The following is a 21,970-nucleotide window of genomic DNA, read 5'->3' as shown; positions in this document are numbered from 1 at the left end:
CATAAAGAAAAGGACCAGCCGAGAGGGTTGCCCACGAGCCTAGATGGATGAGGTCTACAGTATTTTGGGATTCAGGACCTGTGGCTGGGGAAAGGTGATTTAGTGGGTTTCTATGGCTGAGCCTTTCCAAGATGGCTCCACATCTGTATTTGGATTTACATCCTGATTTAGCTGCCACTGTTCCCCAGATACATAGCAAGAGCCTCCCTCCTCTTTCTCTTGAGGACCTATGTCTGTCACATCAAAACTCTCCATTGTCAGTTTCTGACAGCCTTGCCACTTGTCCCTAGTGTCATACTGTCATCCCTATACCAAATGGCACTACTGATAAGGCCCAAAGCCAGGACCCGGGCAGCATCCTGCGGGAGCCAGCCAAGACTACAGTTGTGTAGACGTCTTTATTTCATAGTATTAACCTGCCTAGGAACAAACCACATAATTCCACGGAGATCTTAACTGAATCAAGATGTTAACAGTAACAAAGGTGCAATAAAAAGCCCTTCATTGAGAATCAGGCATCTTCCTCCTGTCTTCCCAGCCTCCATCGGGAGAAAAAAAATGAATACTTTACAAAGCTATTTCATAAAATGTCATGTTAAATGAACAACAAATTACTTTTTCTTTTACTAGCTTTTAATGCTAATAGTGCCATTTATTCCTGACCTTCAGAAATATGAGATATTTTAAATGACAACATAAAAAGGGTTCTTATTTGAAAACCCAGGCTACTTTAGACTGCATATTATTACTTATAAGTATAGCATGTGCCGGCATCATTCATTTCAGCATCCCATTGATATCTAACTGGTATATATTTCAGTTGACATTTATTGTTCTCCTGCATACGTGTCAAATTCCTTAATGCTGACTCTGACAAAGGCAGAGCACTTGGTATATATAAATTACATTTGCTACCATATAATCAGTGTTATCTATTAGAATGCTATTTGTGACAAATCATATTCAAAATAAAAATTGAATTGATTTTTCTGTTATTTTAATATTGTGCCACTCACAGCAAGCCTTTGATTGAATCTTAAACACTTTAATGCTCTATTTTTGTTTGAGGCAGATCAGAAATGGGGTTTGTACTATTCACAAAGCTAAAACAATTTGTAACACAACAAAATCAAATTTCAAAAAGCATTTTTATTTTCAAGCCAAGGGAATAAATTTGGTAAAGCTCTCGTTACGGGGCCCACAACTTAATGACGAGAGCTACACACGCACGTTTAATTTCTATGCATCCATTTTCATCTAAATTAGATTTTAACTTTAATGCAGGGTATGAAAAGCCTCTACAATTCCTTTGTTTCTACCTTTTCTTTCAAGCAATTGCAGGCTTTCTCCCGGTGAATACAAGCTACACATCATTCTTTGTCCCCCTCCCTCTTGCCAGTTGGTCTGGGCTACCTTCTCTGTGTTCTGGATACAGAGGATCTCTGTTTCTGAGCTGCTCTGAGGGGGTGTCTCTCAAGGAGTGCCTGCTTCACCCATGTTGCTTACAAAATAAATCACACAGCCGGGTGCGGTGGTTCACGCCTATAATCCCAGCACTTTGGGAGGCCAAGGCAGGTGGATCACCTGAGGTCGGGAGTTCAAGACCAGCCTGGCTAACATGGTGAAACCCCATCTCTGCTAAAAATTTAAAAAATTAGCTGGGTGTGGTGGCAGGCGCCTGTAATCCCAGCTATTCGGGAGGCCGAGGCAGGAGAATCACTTGCACCTGGGAGGCGGAAGTTGCAGTGAGACGAGATTGCGCCATTGTACTCCAGCCTAGGCAACAAGACTGAAACTCTGTCTCTAAATCAATCAATCAATCAATCAATCAATCACATACAACTAGATACTGGCTAGCATCATCCTCTTGGGTTAATTTTTAGTTTAAAGCAGGGGTCCGTGAATTAAAGCCCATGGCCACCTGTTTTAGTATGACTCAAATGTGGTTTTTTACATTTTTAAATGTTCTTTAAAAATTCAAGAGATAAGTAATATTTCAGGATACAAGAAAACTATATGAAACTAAAACTTCAGTGCCCCTAAATTTTTGTTGTAACACAACCACCTATTCATTTATCTATATAAGTATGTCATAGGTATATATATGAGATATGTTTGTGTGTGTGTGTGTGTGTGTGTGTGTGTAGCTACTTTCCTGCAAAAATGGTAGAATTGACTAGTTGTGACAGAGACCATATGGCCCATGAAGCCTAAAATATTTACTATCTGGCCCTTTATAGAAAAAGTTTTCAAACTCTGACTTAGAAGAGAGGGTCTTAATGATTTACGTCCTATTAAAAGAGTTGGCACCTTCAGGGCAGGAGGCTGAGGTGGCCCCCAAATTGCTGCGTTCATGACAATGAAACTAATAGAAAAGTTTCTTGAACACACTGGTTAAAAGGTCCTCAAAGTGTTCATAAGTAGATAAAATGGAGGGGCAGGGAACAACCAAGGAAAACCAAACAACCCCAACCTTCACAAAGCTGTAGGTGTGAGATAAATATGCATGAATTGTCAGAATCGCCCTTAGGCAAAAAGGTTGAAAAATATTTTATGGTCACAGCAATTGGGTTGAGTTTAAGCGCATGGAAGTGGTTTCAGACAAACTGGTACTGGGCAAGGGGTTACAGCAGACAGACTCCAGACTGTAGAGTCAGGGTCTAGGACTGTGGAGGGTAGAGGTTCCTGCAGTCAGACAGAAAGACTGGGAAGAGCGGCCCCTGTGTGTCCTTCAGGATAGCACCCATCAGAAATGAGGTGTAAAGGACATTGGACTGGGTGCCCAGCTCCCCTAGACCATGGAGTGCCTGGTGCCCCTTCCTCATGGTGCCACAGACTGGTCAGGAGAAGTGAGGGCAGGCTCCCTCTTTGTCTTTGGAGAATCCCGACAAATCTGGTTTGAATCTAAATATGAATGGAAGCTGGTGTACCCCCACATTCTTCTCCCCCACCTCCACATGCTCCATCAACTGAAAATAAGAGGCTACCAAGGAGAGGGCAGATGGATGGGGTCTGTCTGCCTGGGCAACCTTGCCTAATGATAGCTCACGCTCATGGGTTTTTCACTCTAGACCTGGAACCAAGGGAAACTTTGGATTGTTTGGGGAGAGCTAATATGCTTAAGGAACTAGAGGCCATCTGGGAAAGAAGTCAAGACGCTTGCTCTTGAAATTCTGGGGGTGAAACAGGGGTCGGATGAGCAAGGCCTAAGAGCAGGGCAGGGAGAGCAAGGGTCTTCATCCCTAGTGAACCTTTCAGCCTTCGCCTTTGTGGCTATTGCTGTCTTCTAGTACTTTTCATTGTGGTCAACAGGAGATGGAAGGCCTGCAAGTTTTATGCCTGCAAAATGCCATGCTAAGCCCTTTGTGTGAGTTACTTCATTAAATCTTCCAAAATGGCCTCATGAGGAAGGTATTATCGTCATTTTATAACTGCGAAGACTGAAGCTTGGAGCAGTTAAGTTTCTTGCACCAGATTACTAGGCAGTTATGAAGCACAGACCGGTATGAGGATCCCCAAAGCCCAGCTCTCGGCATCGTTAACCCCAGTATACTGACTCCGGCACATTTATTATACTTTTGTGTTCCTTGCTTATCCTTTCATCTCTTTTCTAGGTTGATTCGATGTTGAAACCATGAGCCATTTAGTAGTAGTTCATGTTACTGTGACAATGGCCACTGAAGAGATCCACAGGATGTGGCAGTCCAGGCATGAAAGTTAAGTGTGAGACCCTGGCCTCAGACTGCCTGAGTTCTACTCCTGGCTCTGCCACTTATTGTCTGTGTGACTTTGAGCAAATTGCTTAATCCCTTTGTGCCTCAGTATCCCCACCTATGAAATGAAAGTGATTTATCCTGATTCAATAAGCTATTCCAGACAAAGAGCTTGAGCAGCAGCAAGCACTCTCCTCACTGGCTGTTGCTATTGCTGTTTTCCTTGTTAGCTAATCACACCTGTGCCGCTTGCCTCACAGGGCAGAATCCCAGGAAGACAGCTGCCATGGTGCAGAGGGCATCTCTTCAGGAGCCAGGAGCTCTGAACTCTGTTCTGCCAATAATTCCCTATGTGGGCTCCAAGACATTACCCCTAATACTCTCAGTGCATGTCATCTACAGCAATTTTTCCAGGTCCTTTTACCCAAATGGTAAATGTAATTGATATAACAATATTTACTGAGCATGTGTGGGCCAGACTGACCACCTGCCTAATCTCTTACTCTTTATGCCCACACTACTGGGTAGACTCTTTTGTTATCTTCATTTTAGAAACTAGGTATATGATGCTAAAGAGGTTAGGGAAGATGTTCAGAGTCACAAAGCCAGAAAAAAAAAAAAAACAGAGCTGAGTTGGGATATGAACTCAGAGAGTCTGACTCCTGTCCACACACTTCACAGTTGTGCTTGAGTAAAGTTGTGTTAAAGCTGTGATTAAGGTCCCACTTATAGCCAGCTGGCCACGACTCTGCAGGATGGGGAGTGGGGATGGAGAACCATGGCATCCCCTCTCCACACTGGTCATGAAGAGAGCTGTCAATTCTTGGCCGGGCGAGGTGGCTCACGCCTGTAATCCCAGCACTTTGGGAGGCCGAGGTGGGCGGATCACGAGGTCAGGAGATCGAGACCATCCTGGCTAACACGGTGAAACCCCCGTCTCTACTAAAAATACAAAAAATTAGCTGGGCATGGTGGCGGGAGCCTGTAGTCCCAGCCACTTGGGAGGCTGAGGCAGGAGAATGGCGTGAACCTGGCAGGCGGAGGTTGCAGTGAGCCGAAATTGTGCCACTGTACTCCAGCCTGGGGGACAGAGCGAGACTCCATCTCAAAAAAAAAAAAGAACTGTCAATTCTTGCACAGAAAAAGGAAGAGAGGAAGAAGTGACCCCAAAGGAGCACTTGATTGCCATGGAGGTCAAACTATCCCAACAAAAGGCCCAAGTCGGCCCCAGGAATGTTCTGATCAGGTAATGGAAATTGTTTTTAGTGGCAAGAATGAGCTCATTACAGATGCAGCTTGTGCTAATAATGATAATTTACTGAGCAGTAAAATCACCTCTCTACCTCCCCCGCCAACAGACGACACTCTAGAAATTATAGGCTAGGGAGAAACAGAAAGGATAAAGATTAAGGAAAAGATTTGCAATGCGGAACTGCTTAAACAAAGGGAGTTACAGATTTGCACATTGAACTCCGTGATCTTAATCACGAAGTTGTAGAATAATTAGATACTGTTAAAGAATTGTTTAAATTGCCTTTATTCAATTTTGTTACCTCTATCACTGGGTTGTTTTTTCTGGTTTTGTTTCAGTTTTACAGCTCAAGTCATTTTTTAAAAGTTGGTGCAAAATGAATTAGTCAGTGACTTAAATATGGATGCACCATAAGATCCCATGGATGGAAGTAAGATATGGGCAGTTGCAAGGGGTCATTTCAGTCCTAACACCCCGTTAATTTCATGGGCAAAGACCCTCAATAACCTTGAGGCCCTAGGAGCTATCTGCAAACTGGGAGGGGGGTCGGGCACACATCCATTCCTGTCTCTCATTCCTGAGAGGCCAGCACAGATGCAGCAGGCTGGGCCACCCCCGAGTCCTGGCAGTGGGGAGATCTAGCTCCACCTTTCCTTTACAAGATTGTGGGTTTTAACTCTTCCAGGGTTTTCAGAACACTGGGAAAAAATCCCGACAGTTCACTGAGTTTTGCCTCAGCCCTTGGAAGGGAATGCCAGCTACCCTCTATTGAGATGTGGCTTTTTTTCCTTTGAACGCTTTTTTTTTTTTTTTTTTTTTTTTTTTTTTGAGATGGAGTCTCACTGTTTTGCTCAGGCTGGAGTGCAGTGGTGTGATCTTGGCTCACTGTAATCCCTGCCTACACGGTTCAAGAGATCCTCCCACCTCAGCCTCCTGAGTTGCTGGGATTACAGGCATGCGCCACAATGCCCGGCTAATTTTTGTATTTTTAGTAGAGATGGGGTTTCACCATGTCGGCCACGCTGGTCTCAAACTCCTGACCTCAGGTGATCCACCCACCTCAGCCGCCCAAACTGCTGGGATTACAGGCGTGAACCACTGCACCTGACCTTTCTTTAAACATTTAATCTCTAAAATATTAAAATATCTTTTAATTCAAATAGGGATATTTTTAATGACTTTTTTCTTGCTTATAAAAACAATACCTATTGTCTATGGAAAATTGAGAAAAGCATAAATAAATAAAAGTAACCAATAGGACCATCATCCAAATGACCACTGCTAGCATTTTAGGTTAGTACCCCCCCCAACCCTTTTTTACAAACAAAAAGCAGGATTATAGTGTGTATGAGTTTGTGTGTCTGAGTAACACGCACAGGTCTGGTGTTATTGTACAGTTTTATGACCTGCCTAAGGGATCCTACGTAATTTTATACAACACCATTTTTCCATCATATCATTTAAAAATAATGAAATGTACTATAATCCTGAACCCTGTGGGGAAGGTGCCGTTCTCTGGTTTTGTGTGACAATCTCCCTTTACACACATTCCTGGTTGTTTTTCTAGACAAAGGTTCTTAACCATGCCTGTGGTGGGGACCCACGGCAGTCTAACGAAACCCGTGGGCCTCTTGTCAGAACAATATTTCCAAATGTTTAAAGCAAAATACATCAGATTACAAGGGAAACAATATTGAAATATTATCAAAATATTAAAAAGAACAAATTTATAAAACAGCCATTTGTTTCTTTATTCTTATATTGAATAACAGTATGTGAGAGAGTAGATATAGCCACTATAATTAACCACCATGATTATAAAGAGATGAGCTTTAACATCATTCAAGCTGTTTGCAGCCAGAGCCACGTGATACAAAAACATCCGTGACTGCTCTCAGGCTAAGGTGACAGGTCCTGCAGTGGTTTGTGGCTTACATTCATCAAGGAAGGAAATACTAAATTTCGCCTGGAGGTTAGTGAAAACAATGATGTAACTTTTTTTCTCATCAAAGTTCTCTGACCTTCTGACTTCTACCCATGGAATCATGGGAGCCCAGGATGTCCAGGTGAAAATTCTTGCCTTGGAAAAAACCTCCCAGACCCAGACCCAGCTTGCTGTCTCGTGTGGCTCTGCATGTTTCTGAGCGGATGACAAGCGGAGGACAACGGTCTCATTGTCCCAGGAGCTGTTTTTTTTATTTCTTCTGCATGCGGATGGTTGCTGAGGGAGGTCAGGGTGCCTGCTAGTGGCAAGAGCATGTTATCCAGTGTTACAGCTTGAACCATGTCCCTCAAAAAAAAAAAAAAAAAAAAAAAAAAAACCGTGTGAAAGTCCTAGTCCCCGTACTTTATGTGACTTATTTGGAACTGGAGTCATTGCAGGTGTAATGAGTTACAATGAGGTCACAGTGGAGTAGGGCATGCTCCCGATCCAGTGCAACTGATGTCCTTGTAAGAAGATGGCCATGTAAGAAGAAGGCAGAGAGGCACCCAGGAAGCCTGGAGTTAGTAGCAAGAAATGCCAACATGGCTGCAAAACACAACAAGCTAAGAATAGGTGAGGAAGGATTCCCCCATGGGTTTCAGAGGGAGCAGGGCCCTGCTAACACCCATTTTGGACTTCCCACCCCCAGAACTGTGAGACAATAAATTTCTGTTGTCTTAAACCACTCAGTTGGTGGGACTTTGTGGAGGCAGCCCTACCACACCAATATAGCTGGTATCTGCCAACTGGATATCCCCTTCTGGGGACCGGGATTCTGGAAAACCAGGGCTGGGGTGGGCGTGGTGTCTGTGTCGCTGTCAGTAACATGCCAGGACCCAGAGACTGTTTGGTTAGAGGGTTGGGCAAGGTCTTCAGTGAAGATCCTGGCCTGGCTGCAGTGTTACCTCGGGGGTTAGGAACCCTAGCTCATGGTCAACATAACCTGGAGAAAACCCGCACAAGAAACTTCAGCATGCGGAAAGCAGCCTCTTTATTCCCACATGACAAAAAAAAAAAAAAGGTCTTTATCATTAATGACATGCGACTGTCAACCACTCAGGATGCAGGCGGCAGTTAAAAAATTCTTGTTATTAAATTTCTTTATTGCTCATTGGGCATGATTCCAACACGAGAACGGCAGGTTTCGGAAGCCCCACTTAAAGTTCACCTCTCCCTGGGAGACGCTGCGGTTCTAGCCTTCTGCATACTTTGCGGAGGACAGTGGCTCTAGGTAAATCTTCCCACTGCATGGTATACTTGGCCTCTGAGCACAGCCACATGTCAACGGAGTTCTGGGGTCCTCTCTCAGGGGCCTTCCAAGGGCAGGGCAGCTTCCATCTAGGAGAGAAACCATCCGTGTGAGTTGAAGGCACCTGGCCCAGCTAAGCCGAAAAGCCACTGCACACATTTCATCCCCTACAGTAGTAGGAAGGAAAGAGACAGCCCTCCTCACCTGGAATAGAAAAATCGGGATATTTTGCCAGCAGCTCTTCATGCTGCAAAACTTTTGGAGAAGGAGCAGAAGTTTTTGTGGAGCTAACTCCGTATATTCTAAAACAAGAACAGAAGTCACGAAGTTATGGACCTTTCATTCAGAATAGAATAAGAATAAATATAAATATAATATATAAGAGTAAATATATGAACATGGTATGTTTATTTCCTTACAATTTATTCTAAAGGCAAAGATCATCCTCCTCATTTTGCAGAAGAGAAAACTGAGGCCACTCAGTACCTGTGGGCCGTAAGCCACTGCCAGGATGGTAGCCCTGCTGGTTTTTACTCCCAGCCCTTCCCTGCAAACCAGCAAAGACCACAGGTAGAGCTGCTGGAGAATGCTGAGCACAGGTCAGGAGCAGGGGGCAGCTGCCTACTGGGGAAGCCCTGAAACTACAAATGAGGCACCTTTTCTGAGACAAATCACACACAAATCGTCCTAGTGCTGGGATGGGGACATCTGGTAAACCCCTGTCCTGGGTTTGCACTTCTCCCTTGGATCTTGTGCCTGGGGCGCCGACCCAAACCAGACTCACTCTTCATATGGTTTCAGATGTGCTTTCTTGGCCCTCTCTGTGATGTCCAGGAAGTCCTTGTAGCAGTTTTTGGCCATGACAGTATATCTCGTGCCACAGCCAAATTCAGTGACCCTGGCTCTCGGCAGGTAGCCTGCCCAGCCAGGGATTGGAGGCTCCTGGAGAGGTTTCTTTACATATTTGCATTCTGTAAAAAGACACCATGGCACAGAGAAAGCAACTAAAAAATGTTATCCACTGATCCAGAAGCTGAGGCCTGAAAACTTGTGGCGTGCCTAGGGTCTCCCAGTTCTGAGACCAGCACCCTCTTCCGTAACCAGAACTGTGCTCTGTCCTCTAGAAATGTTTGTTTCCGGCCAGGCACTGTGACTCATGCCTGTAATCCCAGCACTTTGGGAGGCCGAGGTGGGCAGATCACCTGAGGTCAGGAGTTCGAGACCACCCTCGGCAACATGGTGAAACCCTGTCTCTACTAAAAATACAAAAAGTAGCCGGGCATGGTGGCACGCACCTGTAGTCCCAGCTACTTGGGAGGCTGAGGTGGCAGAATCGCTTGAACCTGGGAGGCAGAGGTTGCAGTGAGCTGAGATTGCACCACTGCACTCCAGCCTGGGCAACAGAGTGAGACTCCGTCAGAAAGAAAGAAAAGAAGAGAAAAGAAAAGAAAGAAAGGAAAGAAAGAAAGGAAGAAAGAAAGGAAAGAAAGAAAAGAAAAGAAATGTATCTTTCTCATTTTAAGAAATGGAGTCTTTGCGTTTGGCACTGACCGCTGGGATTTGGAACTGTGTGGGATTCTGGGTACTCTGGGGCAGCTCAGCTGGCCTATGAGAATCTGCATGGGTGACCAGGGGTGAGGGGAAATGGTTTCAGGACACTGCTACCCAGGAGCAGGGGGTGGTGCTGCTGATTGTACTGGTGCAGGGCCCGCAGGACCATCTCCTCGGAGTTGACAGGCTTCAGTTTCGGGGCAGTGGCCACTGTGCAGCAAAATTCCCGCAGCTGGTCTTTATAGCGCTGTGTTTTCTCCTGAAAGGTTTTCACACAGTGGTTCATGTCATCCTCCCTGGACGTTCCTTCGCAGCTGAGGAATGGTACGAAGCCTGCAAGAGCCGAATGGAATCACGGCCTTCAGCAAGACTGGCCAGCAAGGAATTCAGAGCCCGCCTAAACTCCCCAGCATTTCAGCCCACCCTTTGGCCTTTCTTCCTCAGCCAACAACACTACATTTTCCCAAAGGCCATTAATACAAACAGTGCTGTTGTTTCCACTGTGACTGGGCCCTCCCAAGGTCACAAAAAATGACCTTGGAGCTGGGGAGGGAAGGCCCATTTCAACAAAGGCGGTGACAGTAATATTCTTTGAATAGCAAAGCCCCTGATGTCAGCCTGATGGAAAATGGGGAAAGCATTTAATGGGCCAAAATGATAGTCTAAGGAGTAATTGAAAGTATTCATCTCTTTAGAGAGAGAAAGCTTATTTTCCTCGACACTTCCCAAATGCAATTTGGGATCTTTCTTGCCGGACCATCAGGAAATTGCAGGCTTATTAAGAGCAGAGCCCTATTACACAAAAAGGTAAATTCATTATCTGCAAGACCCACTCCTAGCACAATTTTTCACCATTTCCCACCAAGTAACATATAATCATTACAATTAGTATGGGTAAAACACAACTATTTACTGAAACTGGAGGCTGAATCCTAAGTACTATAACATTGTCACAATAAAACCATTTTTTTTTTGCAGAACAAATGAGGAAAACTGGTTAAGAACTTGGTTTTAAACTGCAAAATAAATAAATAAATCTCTCTCCTTATGGAAGCCCAACATTTTTGCCATGGTCTCCAGGAAAACAAAACCTGACTTGGGAGTTGAAAGTAGCAATCCTCACCCCCTGAGCCCTGCAATAACCCCCTCTGGAAGAATCTAATTACTAATCTTGACAGTGTTGGAAGCCTTCCACACATCACCCAGTCTCCCCAACCCTTGGACGATTAAAAGATATCCTAATATTAGGAAGACTCTAGAGGCCTTGCCACAGTGGTTTCCCTGCCATCAGGGCCTACTTTGATCTGCCTAGGTTTTATATTAGTGCATATATGCACGCACATAAGCATACAAGCTACCTTTATTGAGTCTCGCTAAGGACCAAGACATTTAAAATAGGTTATGTATGCTGGCTCCTTTAATCCTCACAACAATCTTATGGTATCCCATGTAGTGGGTTGAACTATATCCTCCAAATAGATATATCCAAGTCCTAACCCCTGGTACCTGTGAATGTGCTCTTATCTACAAATAGGGACTTCTCAGATGTAATTAAGGGTCTAGAAATGAGATCATCCCAGATTTAGGGTGGGTCCTAAATCCAATGACTGATGTCCTTACAGCTGAAAGAAGAGGGAGACTTGAGACACAGGGGGAAATGCCATGTGAGGATGAAGTGACTGGAGAGATGCTGCCACAAGCCAAGAACACTGGGGCCACCAGAAGCTGGAAGAAGCAAAGGTGGGATCCTTCCCTAGCGCCTTCAGAAAGAGCATGGCCCTGCGGGCACCTCGATTTCAAACATTTGGCCTCAGAACTGTGAGGAAATGCATTTCCATTGCTTTAAACCACCTAGTTTGTGGTAATTTGTTGCAGTGGTCCTAGAAAACTAATACATCCATTTTATAGAATGTTGTACTTACCACAGAGAGGCAAGTTACTTACAGTCTCATCGACGGTGGCCAAACAGAGATTCGAACCTCAGCTTGTCAGAACCCAAAGCCCATTCTCAACCAGCCGTTAGGACCAGGGTGAGGCTGGGCAACCTTGGAATATCCCCCTAGCACCACTCCTCCTGAGAACGGCTGTATGGGAGAGCCAAGGGTCTGTGGGGACCACTGGGTTTGTCACCCACAGGGATATGACTTAGTAAGTTCTCAGTAGCCCAGAAGCCTGAGGAGGAATAGCCTCTAGGTAGGGCAACCAATTGTCCTGGTTTGCCAAGGACTGAGGATTTTCCCAAATGCAAGATTTTCAGTGTTAAGGAAAGTCCCAGGCAGTCCCAGGACAAAGGCAGTTCCAGGTAGACCAGGGCTGTTGGTCAGCCTTCCTTTAGGGGATGCAGGAAAGGATGGGAGCACAAGGATAACCTTTGTGGAGGACTTGAGAAAACTTGGGGAGGACAGGGCCTCTACTTATTCGTGTGTCTATCCTCATCACACTGTGTCTATCCTGGTCCAGATTCTTTCAACAGGCATTAAGTGCTTCCTCTGCATACCAGGCCATGTTCTGGGACATGTGGTCTAAGTTCTTCCTCTCAGAACCCAGCCATCAGCCATCTTCAGCGATGGAATGCTCTCAATGCATGTCTCAAAAGCTAGAGCGCCTAGACTGGTCCAGTTGGCTGCACAGACAGACAGTGGGTCAAGGCAGGGACAGAGACCAGGACACGGGTTCCCCTGCCGGGCACAGCTGTAGGGCACATCCACACTTACCGCTGTAGCCTGGTGTGATTGGCAGGTTTCTCATGAAGGTCTTAGAAGGCTCCATGATTTCGCTCTCTGTTAGTGGAGGGAAGAGGGAATGAAATGATCTCATCAAAAGTCACTACCTTAAGGAATTACTGTTGAGTGTGCACAAGCTCTTGGAAGTGGAAGAATGACTGCCAGGGGTTGGGCCTGAGAGGCAGCACTACCATCTTACCCAAAGCCAGTGACATAGCTGGCTTCAGTCATAAACCAATGACCTATTACCAAGGGCCCATCACCTTTTCTGTTAACTTGGGTAACAGTCTGTAGATCACACCTACCAGCGTCTCCTCTCCCTGGAAGCACCCTCCCCTCCATCCAACCTCCAGCCATCCAGTAATTGTGAACTAGACTCATACTATGGCTGTGAAACATGATAGAGGCTGGGAATGCAACGCTGAGCAAGCCCAGAAGCCCCTGTGTGAGGTTCATGAACCTCAGGGGAGGAGAGAGATGAGGCCTGCACACCCCAGGACCCCCTTCTTGATCCAGGTGAAATCAGGTTGCAGTGGTGATGTTTGCCAGCCCCCACCATCACCCCTGGAACATCTGACAATGTCCAGAGGCATAGTTGGCTGTCAGAAGTGGGGGATGGGATGCTACTGAACATCCTGCAATGCACAGGAGCCTCCCCGCATCCTCCGGCACACACACACACACACACACACACACACACGCATGCATGCACAACAAGGGAGAAGAAGTTCTGGCTTGAAGGAATCAGGAAGTCCCAAAAGGCAGACATGGAGTCCAAGGAGGGTAAGCAGAGGCCACCCTCTGCTTCAGCGGGCTCCGCTGAAACATCAGTTTATGTGAATGCTGTTTCTGCAATAAGACACCTTCCCTCTTTGGGCATCGCTGGTCATTCCCCCCCAAGTGGGCTGAGGCCTTGCCAAGTCCTGCCTGCTGAGCCAGTTCATCTGTTTAAAGCAATGCCCTTGAGGCTGGAAGAAGAGGATTCAGGGTAGAGGGGAGGGCCACAGTCATGGCTTAGTCAGCAATGATAGTGATTGTTAAGACAGTTCAGCCCCTGCCAGGCTGACAGCAGTGAGGACTGTGCCATGTCTAGGCCGGTCTAACCCCTGGCATCACGTACCTGGCTCCTGGGAGGAAGCACTGAGCCTGGAGTCAGACAGATCTGGCTGTGAGACCATGTCCCACCCATACTGACCAGCTGCTTACTTTTCTGAAAGCTTTCCACGCTTGTTTAGTCCTCTCAACAGCTCCATGATATAAATGCTATATTATACCCATTTCCCGATTTAAAAAGGCAACAGACAGGGAATACGGGCTATGCCCATGCAGTTGCAGCAGAACCGCATTCTCCTTTAATCCCCACAGCTTCCCTAAGAATGAGTTCCTGTTGGAACCTCCATTTTATAAATGAGAAAAATAAGGCACAGAGAGGTGAGGTAACTGTTTCAGGGCTCCAGAGTGAAAGGGGGTGTGAACAGATGACCTCTAAACTCTCAGGGACAGGATATGTTGCCCAAAAGCATCAGCTGGGGTAAAAGCCTGCCCGGAGGTGGGCAGGGAGGAGGGTGGGGAGAGAGGCGATGTCCTGAGAAAGGGGGCTAGGAGGGAGTAGAAAGTACCAGCAGGACCCCTCCTACCACCCTCTTCCAATCCCACCCCAGCGCTCACCTGGGCGGGGCTGGCTGTATCCGGTGCCCACCTGGCCTCTGCCGGGCCGCCCAGGATCCCTGCCTTCCACCAGGCCTTTGTGCGCTCACCCCGTGGAGCACAAAGGCCCCACCGCGGCCAGCCTGCCCCTCCCCCACTCTTCCCGGGGTCCCACCTGGAAGGTGGGTGAACGGAGTGAATCTGGGGCGCTTCCCCCAGCGCCCGGCACAGCCCGCCCCGCCGGTGTAAAGTCTGGCATCTGCGCAGCAAACATCTGGCTTCGGAGCTGTCCTCCGCGCCTTGGCTGCCCCAGCCAGGGACAGGGTATGCAGAGGGCTCTAGGTCAAAGCGGGCGTTTTTGCGGGTGGAGACACCGCGGCGGCTGGGCCTGCTGGTCTGGCTAGGGAAGCGGGTGGGCGGGAACAGGGGGCGGGGCCGGCAGTGGGCGGGAGGAGGAGAGGCCTGGGGGCCCTGGCGCCTCCAATACAGAAGCTTCCTGGGCCTAGCAGCCCCTCCCTCACTGTCTCTTTCTTGTTAGGAGAGGCAGATTTTCAGGTGGCCGGGACAGGTGAAGGCAGAGAAGAGTGGCTGTGCACCTGGGGAAGGTGAGTCATCCTTCTTTCTAATCACCCTTGGTGGGGCACCCAGACTTCCTCTCATTGGATTGAAACCTACCAAGATGTCCGCCCTATGAACCAGATTTTGTGGGGGCGGGCACGCGCTGGCTGCTCCCTTCACAGAAAACGATGCTGAAGCTGCGCTACTTCCAGGACACGCTTGTTTGCTGCACCTCCAGGCCTTCCCTATCTCTACTTGTCTAAAAATTGAATTGCAAATGAAGGCTGGTGGAGCCTACCACCATTTATACCTCTCTTTTATCACCTCATTTAGAAATACCTCGGGCCATAAGGAAGCTTTCAGAGCCAACTCTGGAGGGTGACTCAGGTGTAGGCTCTGGACACAGCCAGTTTCACGTGAAGGCTGGGATGCCCAGGGGCAAGAGCCCGTCCAGGCCTTCTGCATGTTTTAGTGACTTTCACTGGGGTGCAGTGGCATTGGCAGTGGTCACTCTGCTTACCTGCCCTCCTTCTGGCTAGATCACTTTCTTCTAGAGAAAACGGGTTCTGTGCATATCGATGGGGCCTTGGTTCCCAGCAGAGGACCTAGTCTTGTTAAAGTAACTTAATAAAACGTATAACACCTGGCAAAAACTGAAACTCTCCCTCCACCACCTGAGATGGGGTACAGAGGGCGGTCAGTACTGATGTGTCCATCATGCAGTTTACAAACCCAGGATGGGGGAAAAGCAATCTGGGCCACATGAGATTCAGAGTTTTGCTTTATTAGGCATCTGTGAAGACAAGAGTTTGCAGACACAATCCTTTCTGGTGGTGAACTGCTGCAAAGTTCTGTGAAGTTTGAATTTATCTTGTAGTGAACGAGACCCCAGTAGCTGATATTTTAGAATACTGGTCCATATTTCAAGCAGATGAGAGGTGTGACATTATGGCCAACAACTTTTATACTAGCCATCCACCTAAGCCATTTCCCAGCATACATATGCAGCTTAATCACAGCTATACATTTCTACAATGTGAAATTCGATCTTTGACTAATAATGCGTTTTGACTCCTGTTTACATTGGTGCATGCGATTCTTTGCTACCCTGGCAATTAACCAGACCTGGACTCTAAAAGCTAAACTTGGTCTAAATAACATTCTAAGGGTAAGGCAGCCTCTATAATCTGGACTCAGCCATCATTTTGCAAAAACAGTTGTATGGTGCCTCCTGTTTCCCCTCCTGTCTGTAACCTGTCTGTTATTCAGCATTTATTTATGCCTGCTGTGTTTGGAAAGGGCAGTTACAAGGGAAAGCCTTGATGACTCCGCTTCCTAGAAAGGTAAGTATCAGATAATATGTCGGGGACAATTGAGTAATGGGTCAAGACAACAGGCCTTGTAGATGCTTTCTAAGATTAGAAAAATGTGTTCAAGTGTACTTATCCAGTGCTCTTATTCTAGAATATTCCAGTGGGGGTAGGGATGGATTATGGGGGTTTTGTTTAAGGACTTTGACAACTGGGGCTGCAACTCTGTGGCCAAAAGATAAAATTATCATCCTCTCCATCACCTGTCTGCCAACACTGCAGATTTCTATCTGCTCATTTAAGAGAAACAGTACACAGGGAGATAGCGTTAATGCAAGGTGGGAAAGGCTTTAGCCCAAAAAAGAGGGGCTTGGCCATGTTACTCACACTTACACTTAGCCAAGCAGAAAAGCTGGGCTTATGTACCACTTGGTTTCTTTCTTTGACCCTAGCATCCTGAAAACATTACACACAGTGGACCACACTTTGCCCTCAGAGTGACTACTGTGTCCCGGAAGGAGAGGTCAACGACCCCTGAGGACGCAAAGCGTTTCTTTGTTCTGTGCAGTCACACTGCTTCCAGACCCAGAACATTCAGCTCTTAAAGTCTGCACAGGAGAATTGATAGAATCTGCTCCTTTCGATGGAATCTGTGACTCTTTGGGAAGGATGTGCATGGAGAAGGATCTGATGAGGCTCCTGATCCAGGCGGTCCATGTGTGTTCAGTGTGTTCTGACCCTAGGCACCTCTGTCTATTGCTCAGTCTTGCGTACATAGTCCATAGCTTGGCATTAGCACAAACTGATGCTTAGTGAGCACAATTAAGAAATCAAACTGTGGAAAATTAAGGACAGTAACAAAAGTATCATCAACAAAAATCAAGGATCATTTTCCTTTTTGAAACAAGAAAAGCACATCATAGAAACAAAGATTCTGTACAATATTCTAACATTATATGTACATAAAATTATATTACTCATAACTACATTGAAAAGTCTTATTTGTAGAATATGGCTGGCAACAAAGAAAGACCCGTACCATTTAGCGTTTGAAGCAGGGCAGGTAGCAAGAGAACACTAGCAAAGACACCTTTGTGCCTGGATACACAATTCCGCTACTAAGTTACGTGACTAACCAGCACTCTCTAGTTCTGTGGTTTGTTTGTGTTTCACATTCTAGTAGGGAGTTCTGCAGCAGGCGATGTGAAAAAGAAGACATGGTCAAATGAAATGTGAAATGCTGTTTAAAATCTGCATATTGGCTATGATAATGGGTTTGTGAATCCAAGTTGCATTGGAAGTTCGCTCATTCTCCATTCATTATGCATGCCTCCTGTGATTTAATGAATTTCAGCAGGTGGAAAAAACAGCTTTGAACAGATCAGATGGGCTGTGAGTCAGATTCTTGATTCTTTTTCCTCATGTGGCTCCTGAATATTGCAGAAAACTGGTTTTGTACAGTGGGGAAGGAGAGAGTGAAGACCCTCCAACTGGTTCCTCAGTCAGCTCTGTTCTTGGTGTCCCTTTCTTGCAATTTTTTTTCCCTCCCTTGGCCCTTCCTGTGAGGGTTAAAAGTACCATCTCCAAGCCAGGTGGCGCCCCAATCCCATTGACCAAGAGGGCAAGGTATGGGGTCACCTTCACGTGTAAGCACTCTTCCTAAGGGAGCCCAAAGGGAACACCTGCAGAGTGCAAGCTGTGGTCTGTGTGTGAACTTTCACGAAATCTCAAGTTAGTATTTCTCGAATTTCAGTTGAACCATGATGCAGTCTACACTACATATGCAGATTCTGGTACAGTTGGCCTCAGTTAAAAAGGGCCCAGATCCAGGAACCCGTTTTGAACACGCACCCAGGCAATTCTGATGCAGGCAAGCCACAGGCCTGCTGTGAAAAAACAAAACAAAACTGACTTAATCCATCAAGTATAGATCTACAAATTATTTTTAGAGAGACTTGAAAAACTGAAGGTTTTAATGAAACATTGCATAGCACAGATTCTCTTCCCAAATTTCACCCATGTATTCCTTTCAAAATGTGGGACTCAATGGCCAAAACTCTTAGGGAGATGAAGGTGAGTGGGAAGGCGGGGTTAATTTAAAATCTGTCTGCTTTTCAAGGTAAGGGGCTCTTCTGGATGCCTGGGCTTGGTGATGCAAACAAGACCAATGGCAACTTCATTTTCTTACCCAGAATTCCTACTAGGGTTCACTAGAATTACTTATGAACTCAGAAATCAGGGCTGGGCATGCTGGGAATTTATATCACAGCATAGAATTTGGGATACGTCAGTAACTCTTTACTATCTATTTCCATCATGGCAAGTTTTCACCTGCTAAGAATGTGAGGTATCAGCTCTCCTACTCACAAAAGCCCTGGTGGATTACCCAAGGCTACGGTTATTCTTCCCCGAACCTCCTTGCTATTTAAATTATATGAGAACCTAAAACAGTGCCCAGTGTAGGCAGCCTTCTACCACCAGCTAAAAACATTCCCAGTTCCCACTGAATCACCACTTTTAATCACATGATGATGAAAAGAAATTAACTGCAGATGGGTGGCATTTTATATTGACTGCCATCCAAAAAATTTAAAAAGAAAAGTCTCAGATGAAGATCTCCTCCTGGTTCAAAGATCTCATTTTAAATCTAGAAAGCCAGCAATAGGGCATCCTAAATTCTACTTAACGGAGATCTGTTCAAAGCAGCGCAACCACTGCTGCAGCAACGTACTGATTCCCTTCTCCGTGGCCGTTTCACCACTTTTGTACCTATGAAACTAGCTGCTCCTCCAGGATCCTTTAATTTTCTACGCCTAAACTTTAATCTTAATTTCTGTTTTTCTGACTCCAGTGTGCCCTCAAAAGTCACTAATTGTTTTCAGCCCTGATGGTTCTCATCTTCCCTGCTGAAATTCACATGAGCAATGGCGAGGGTCAAGGTTAGGGAAAGAACAGTCAAGGTTGAGGTCAGCAGATGCAGATAAGTTGAGTCCCAGGGGGCAGGCAGCGGGGCAGAGGAGGGTTAGTAATTTAAGAAGTCGATCCCAACTTTGACACTCTTCGAAGTGGCTATATCAATGGCTGTGGCTTTGATCTCGGTGTCCCCAAACTGCATAAGGGTCTGGATCTCCCTCCGGGCGGGCACTGCGGTGCCACTGGTCCCTGTGAGATCCAGGCGAAGTGTGCCACACTTCTTCACCCCGGGATCAGTGATGAAGCTGACGTTGTCATGCTCAGAGCTGTAGATGTTGATGACAATGACCAGCTGGGAGGGCTTGGCCGGGGTGTAGCTACGCTTGACCAGCTCACCCAGGGCCACAGACTGGTCGGCAGAGATGAACTTGTCGAAGACGTCGGTGCACCACCGAGTGCCATCCTTCACCAGCAGCTTCTCGGGCGGGTGCTTGCCCTCCACGTAGCGGTTCAACACGCCCACCCCGTAGGTGAGCGGCGACCGGCGAACCTTGATGACCGTGGGGTCCAGACCAAAGAGGACGGCGCCCTTGAGGATGGTGAGGCCCACGTCTTGGGGAATGATGATCCGGCACTGGTCCCCGAAGGCAGCCTGCACCGCCTGCTGCAGGAGGGGCGCCTCGGCAAAGCCGCCCACCAGAAAGAGGAACTTGACGGTGGACACCTCGGGCTTCTGAAACAGGTCCCCTGAAAGGAAAGAGGCAGGGAGAAGGTCCTGTCACCAAAAGCCAGCAAGGAAGAGGGAACTAGGCTGCCTGCATCTGTGGGGAATGGACAGGACCACTTGCACCAATGGGAGGGCAGGCTTACTCTGAGCTCCTTGAACAGAATCTTTGCAGAACTGGTCTTTTAAAGAAAGGGAGTTTGCACACCGATATGTTATGGAATAAAAGCCAGAGCTGCTGCTAAGTAGAAATGCATTTTAACAGATACATGGTGATAATTTTAAGTAGAATTTGGTTTGCATAAATGAATACTCCTAAAGCTCTCCAAACTGTGGTTCTGTTGGGTAAGTCAAGGCAGGCTGTTATAAATAGAATTCTCTGATTTTCATAAAAATCCCATCCCACTCCTAGAGAGTCTGATTTGGTAGGTGAGGGATGGGATACTGAACAAGGTCCCCGGTGAGTCTGCTATATGTCCGTGGGTACTGCCACCAATGTAGCAGGATAATGACATGACCAGATTCCATTTGCCATCTCGCAGAACTTCCTTTGGTTCACACAACAGTTCCTTCTTCCGTAGCAGGGTGAGGATGTCTAACATGTCCCAGTAAAGCAAAGAATATGCATTTCCTAGGGCCTGCCACTCTCAGGTAACATTGCCCCAGAGCTTCCAGCCCTCTGATCTTTTTTGTTGTTTTAAAGTTTTGTTTGTTTATTTAATTCTTCCTCTTTGTCATTACCAGCTCTCTGACTTTTGAGGCCAAACGGAAAGCCTGGATGCTCTCAGCAGCTTTGCAATACAAGGAGAGGGATCCAGAGTCTATGCCCAGCAACCTCTCCCATACATGGCCAAGCCCTGCCCAGTCCTGCGGGTCCCTTGCCTGTGGCTCCCAGATCCAGGCCAACTGACTCCACAGGCACCAGCTGGTGATGCTGGAAAAGTCCGTCCCCTTTCTCAGTTCTGCCTTGCCGAGTGGCCGAGCCCTGGCTGATACTTACGGAGATGCTCAATGATGCTGTCGATGGTCGGCTTAAAAAGGGCATTCATGGCATCTGGACTCATCCGCAGCATCCCCTGCGAGGACCACTTCACAAAATCCACACTGCAGGAGCATAGCATGGAGAAGAGCAGGCAGTGAGGGTCTACATGATACCCAGGCTTATCTGCATAGACACATGCCCTGGCAGAACATCTGTCACACTTAGCAGGCAGAAAGGGGGTTGAAAATCAAAAGCACCTTTGGAAACCCTAAACTGCCAGGACCTGGACCCTTAGAAGCTCAAAAGCTAAGACGTAATCTCTTCTCTGTATCTTAAGTTTGGCTGTGACCGACCTTCCCCTGCGATAGTGGAGGCCAAAGTCTAGTGCAAAAGACAAGGAGATAAAGGGCTCACTGTCTCTTTTGCAGGATCACACTTTGAATCCAACAATATTTGGATTCAAGCACGTTAAAGGCTCCCTGGAGAGTTTATTGTACTGCTACTTATGGCTACAAATGTGTGTGCTCAGGTGCATGTCCTCAGCCCTCCAGGCACCTGTCAGGTGACAGAGTAAGCCTAATTATACTAGGTGGCCCTCACAGTCTCTGTCCAGAAGCAGCAGTGTGGAGCAGAGAGAGCCTTGGACAGGAATCCAGGATTGTGGGGCTCTGGCCTGGCCATCACCACTGTGGAGCTCTGGGACTTTGGGCAGATTAGACTCCATTTTCTCCAAGCCCTGTCTCCATGTCTGGCAGTCAAGGATAACTGCGCTTGCCTTACCTCCTTCACGGGCGTTGTTGTAAAGATGAAGTTAAATGCCATGTCTGTGAAAGCACTCTGGAAACTTTCTGGCACTAAGCAAATGCCAGGGACTGTGTATTCCCAAACCCACAGGGCGTGCCCCGCCTGTTCTCAGAGGGCAAGCAAATGGCGCCTCTGTCCCTGATGCACAGCACACACCAGCAGCTTCCCAGCCACACGTTCTAGATGCTGGATGGGAATCTAGAACGTGTTGGAAAGGAATCCTTTCCATGGCATAGGCCAAAGGACAATGCAGTATCGTATGGAATGACCCCATGGCTGGCTGTAGCCCGTTTCCTTAGTGGGAGGGTTGACAGGCCCCAGAACTGTCAACCTGTGCAGGTAGGTCTTGGGATTCCACACAAAGGACAAGTGCCCTCTGTGGGGGACCAACAGGGCAGAGAACATCAGCCCAGGAAGAGGGTCCAGACTGGCCCTGCTCCAAGGGCATTCAGAAGACCTGACATGAAATCTGCTTTGGTTTCCACTAAAAGGAACCAGGGCTTGGCCGACTCCAGGCCTGGGGTAGGGAATGTACAAGATGAGCCAAGAGTGTCTTCACA

The 21,970-nt window shown here is 47.0% G+C and overlaps 2 protein-coding genes across 8 annotated transcripts in view; both read right to left on the bottom strand.

Moving 5' to 3' along the window:
* Nucleotides 1–6,691: 6,691 nt before the first annotated feature.
* CUNH10orf82 (chromosome unknown C10orf82 homolog) lies at nt 6,692–14,517 on the bottom strand. Of its 6 annotated transcripts, none has more exons than XM_033181592.1 (7): nt 14,295–14,497; nt 12,464–12,529; nt 9,864–10,082; nt 9,494–9,541; nt 8,983–9,169; nt 8,403–8,500; nt 6,692–8,287 (listed from the first exon to the last, which is right to left on the bottom strand). In XM_033181592.1, the coding sequence occupies exons 2-7, from the start codon at nt 12,516–12,518 to the stop codon at nt 8,142–8,144; spliced, it is 753 nt and encodes a 250-aa protein (XP_033037483.1). In that variant the 5' UTR covers nt 12,519–12,529; nt 14,295–14,497; the 3' UTR covers nt 6,692–8,141. The 6 variants fall into 6 exon arrangements, with proteins under 6 accessions (XP_033037483.1, XP_033037482.1, XP_033037480.1 ...); XM_033181591.1 differs by lacking the exon at nt 14,295–14,497 and adding an exon at nt 14,141–14,267; XM_033181589.1 differs by lacking the exon at nt 14,295–14,497 and adding an exon at nt 13,593–14,124.
* Nucleotides 14,518–15,440: 923 nt separating this feature from the next.
* HSPA12A (heat shock protein family A (Hsp70) member 12A) overlaps nt 15,441–21,970 on the bottom strand; it is a 184,022-nt gene continuing 177,492 nt past the window's right edge. For both annotated transcript variants that reach the window (XM_033181583.1, XM_033181584.1), the window contains 2 exons: nt 20,625–20,728; nt 15,441–19,647 (listed from right to left, as the gene is read on the bottom strand). In XM_033181583.1, the coding sequence (XP_033037474.1) occupies nt 19,010–19,647; nt 20,625–20,728 (742 nt within the window). In that variant the 3' untranslated portion in view covers nt 15,441–19,009. The remainder of the gene's footprint in view (nt 19,648–20,624; nt 20,729–21,970) is intronic.

This window comes from Trachypithecus francoisi, unplaced genomic scaffold (genome assembly GCF_009764315.1).
Source record: "Trachypithecus francoisi isolate TF-2019V2 unplaced genomic scaffold, Tfra_2.0 Contig01579, whole genome shotgun sequence".
In the NCBI taxonomy this organism is placed as follows: domain Eukaryota; kingdom Metazoa; phylum Chordata; class Mammalia; order Primates; family Cercopithecidae; genus Trachypithecus; species Trachypithecus francoisi.
Note: the sequence above shows the minus strand (reverse complement) of the source record. Positions and strands in the feature narration are given on the sequence as shown.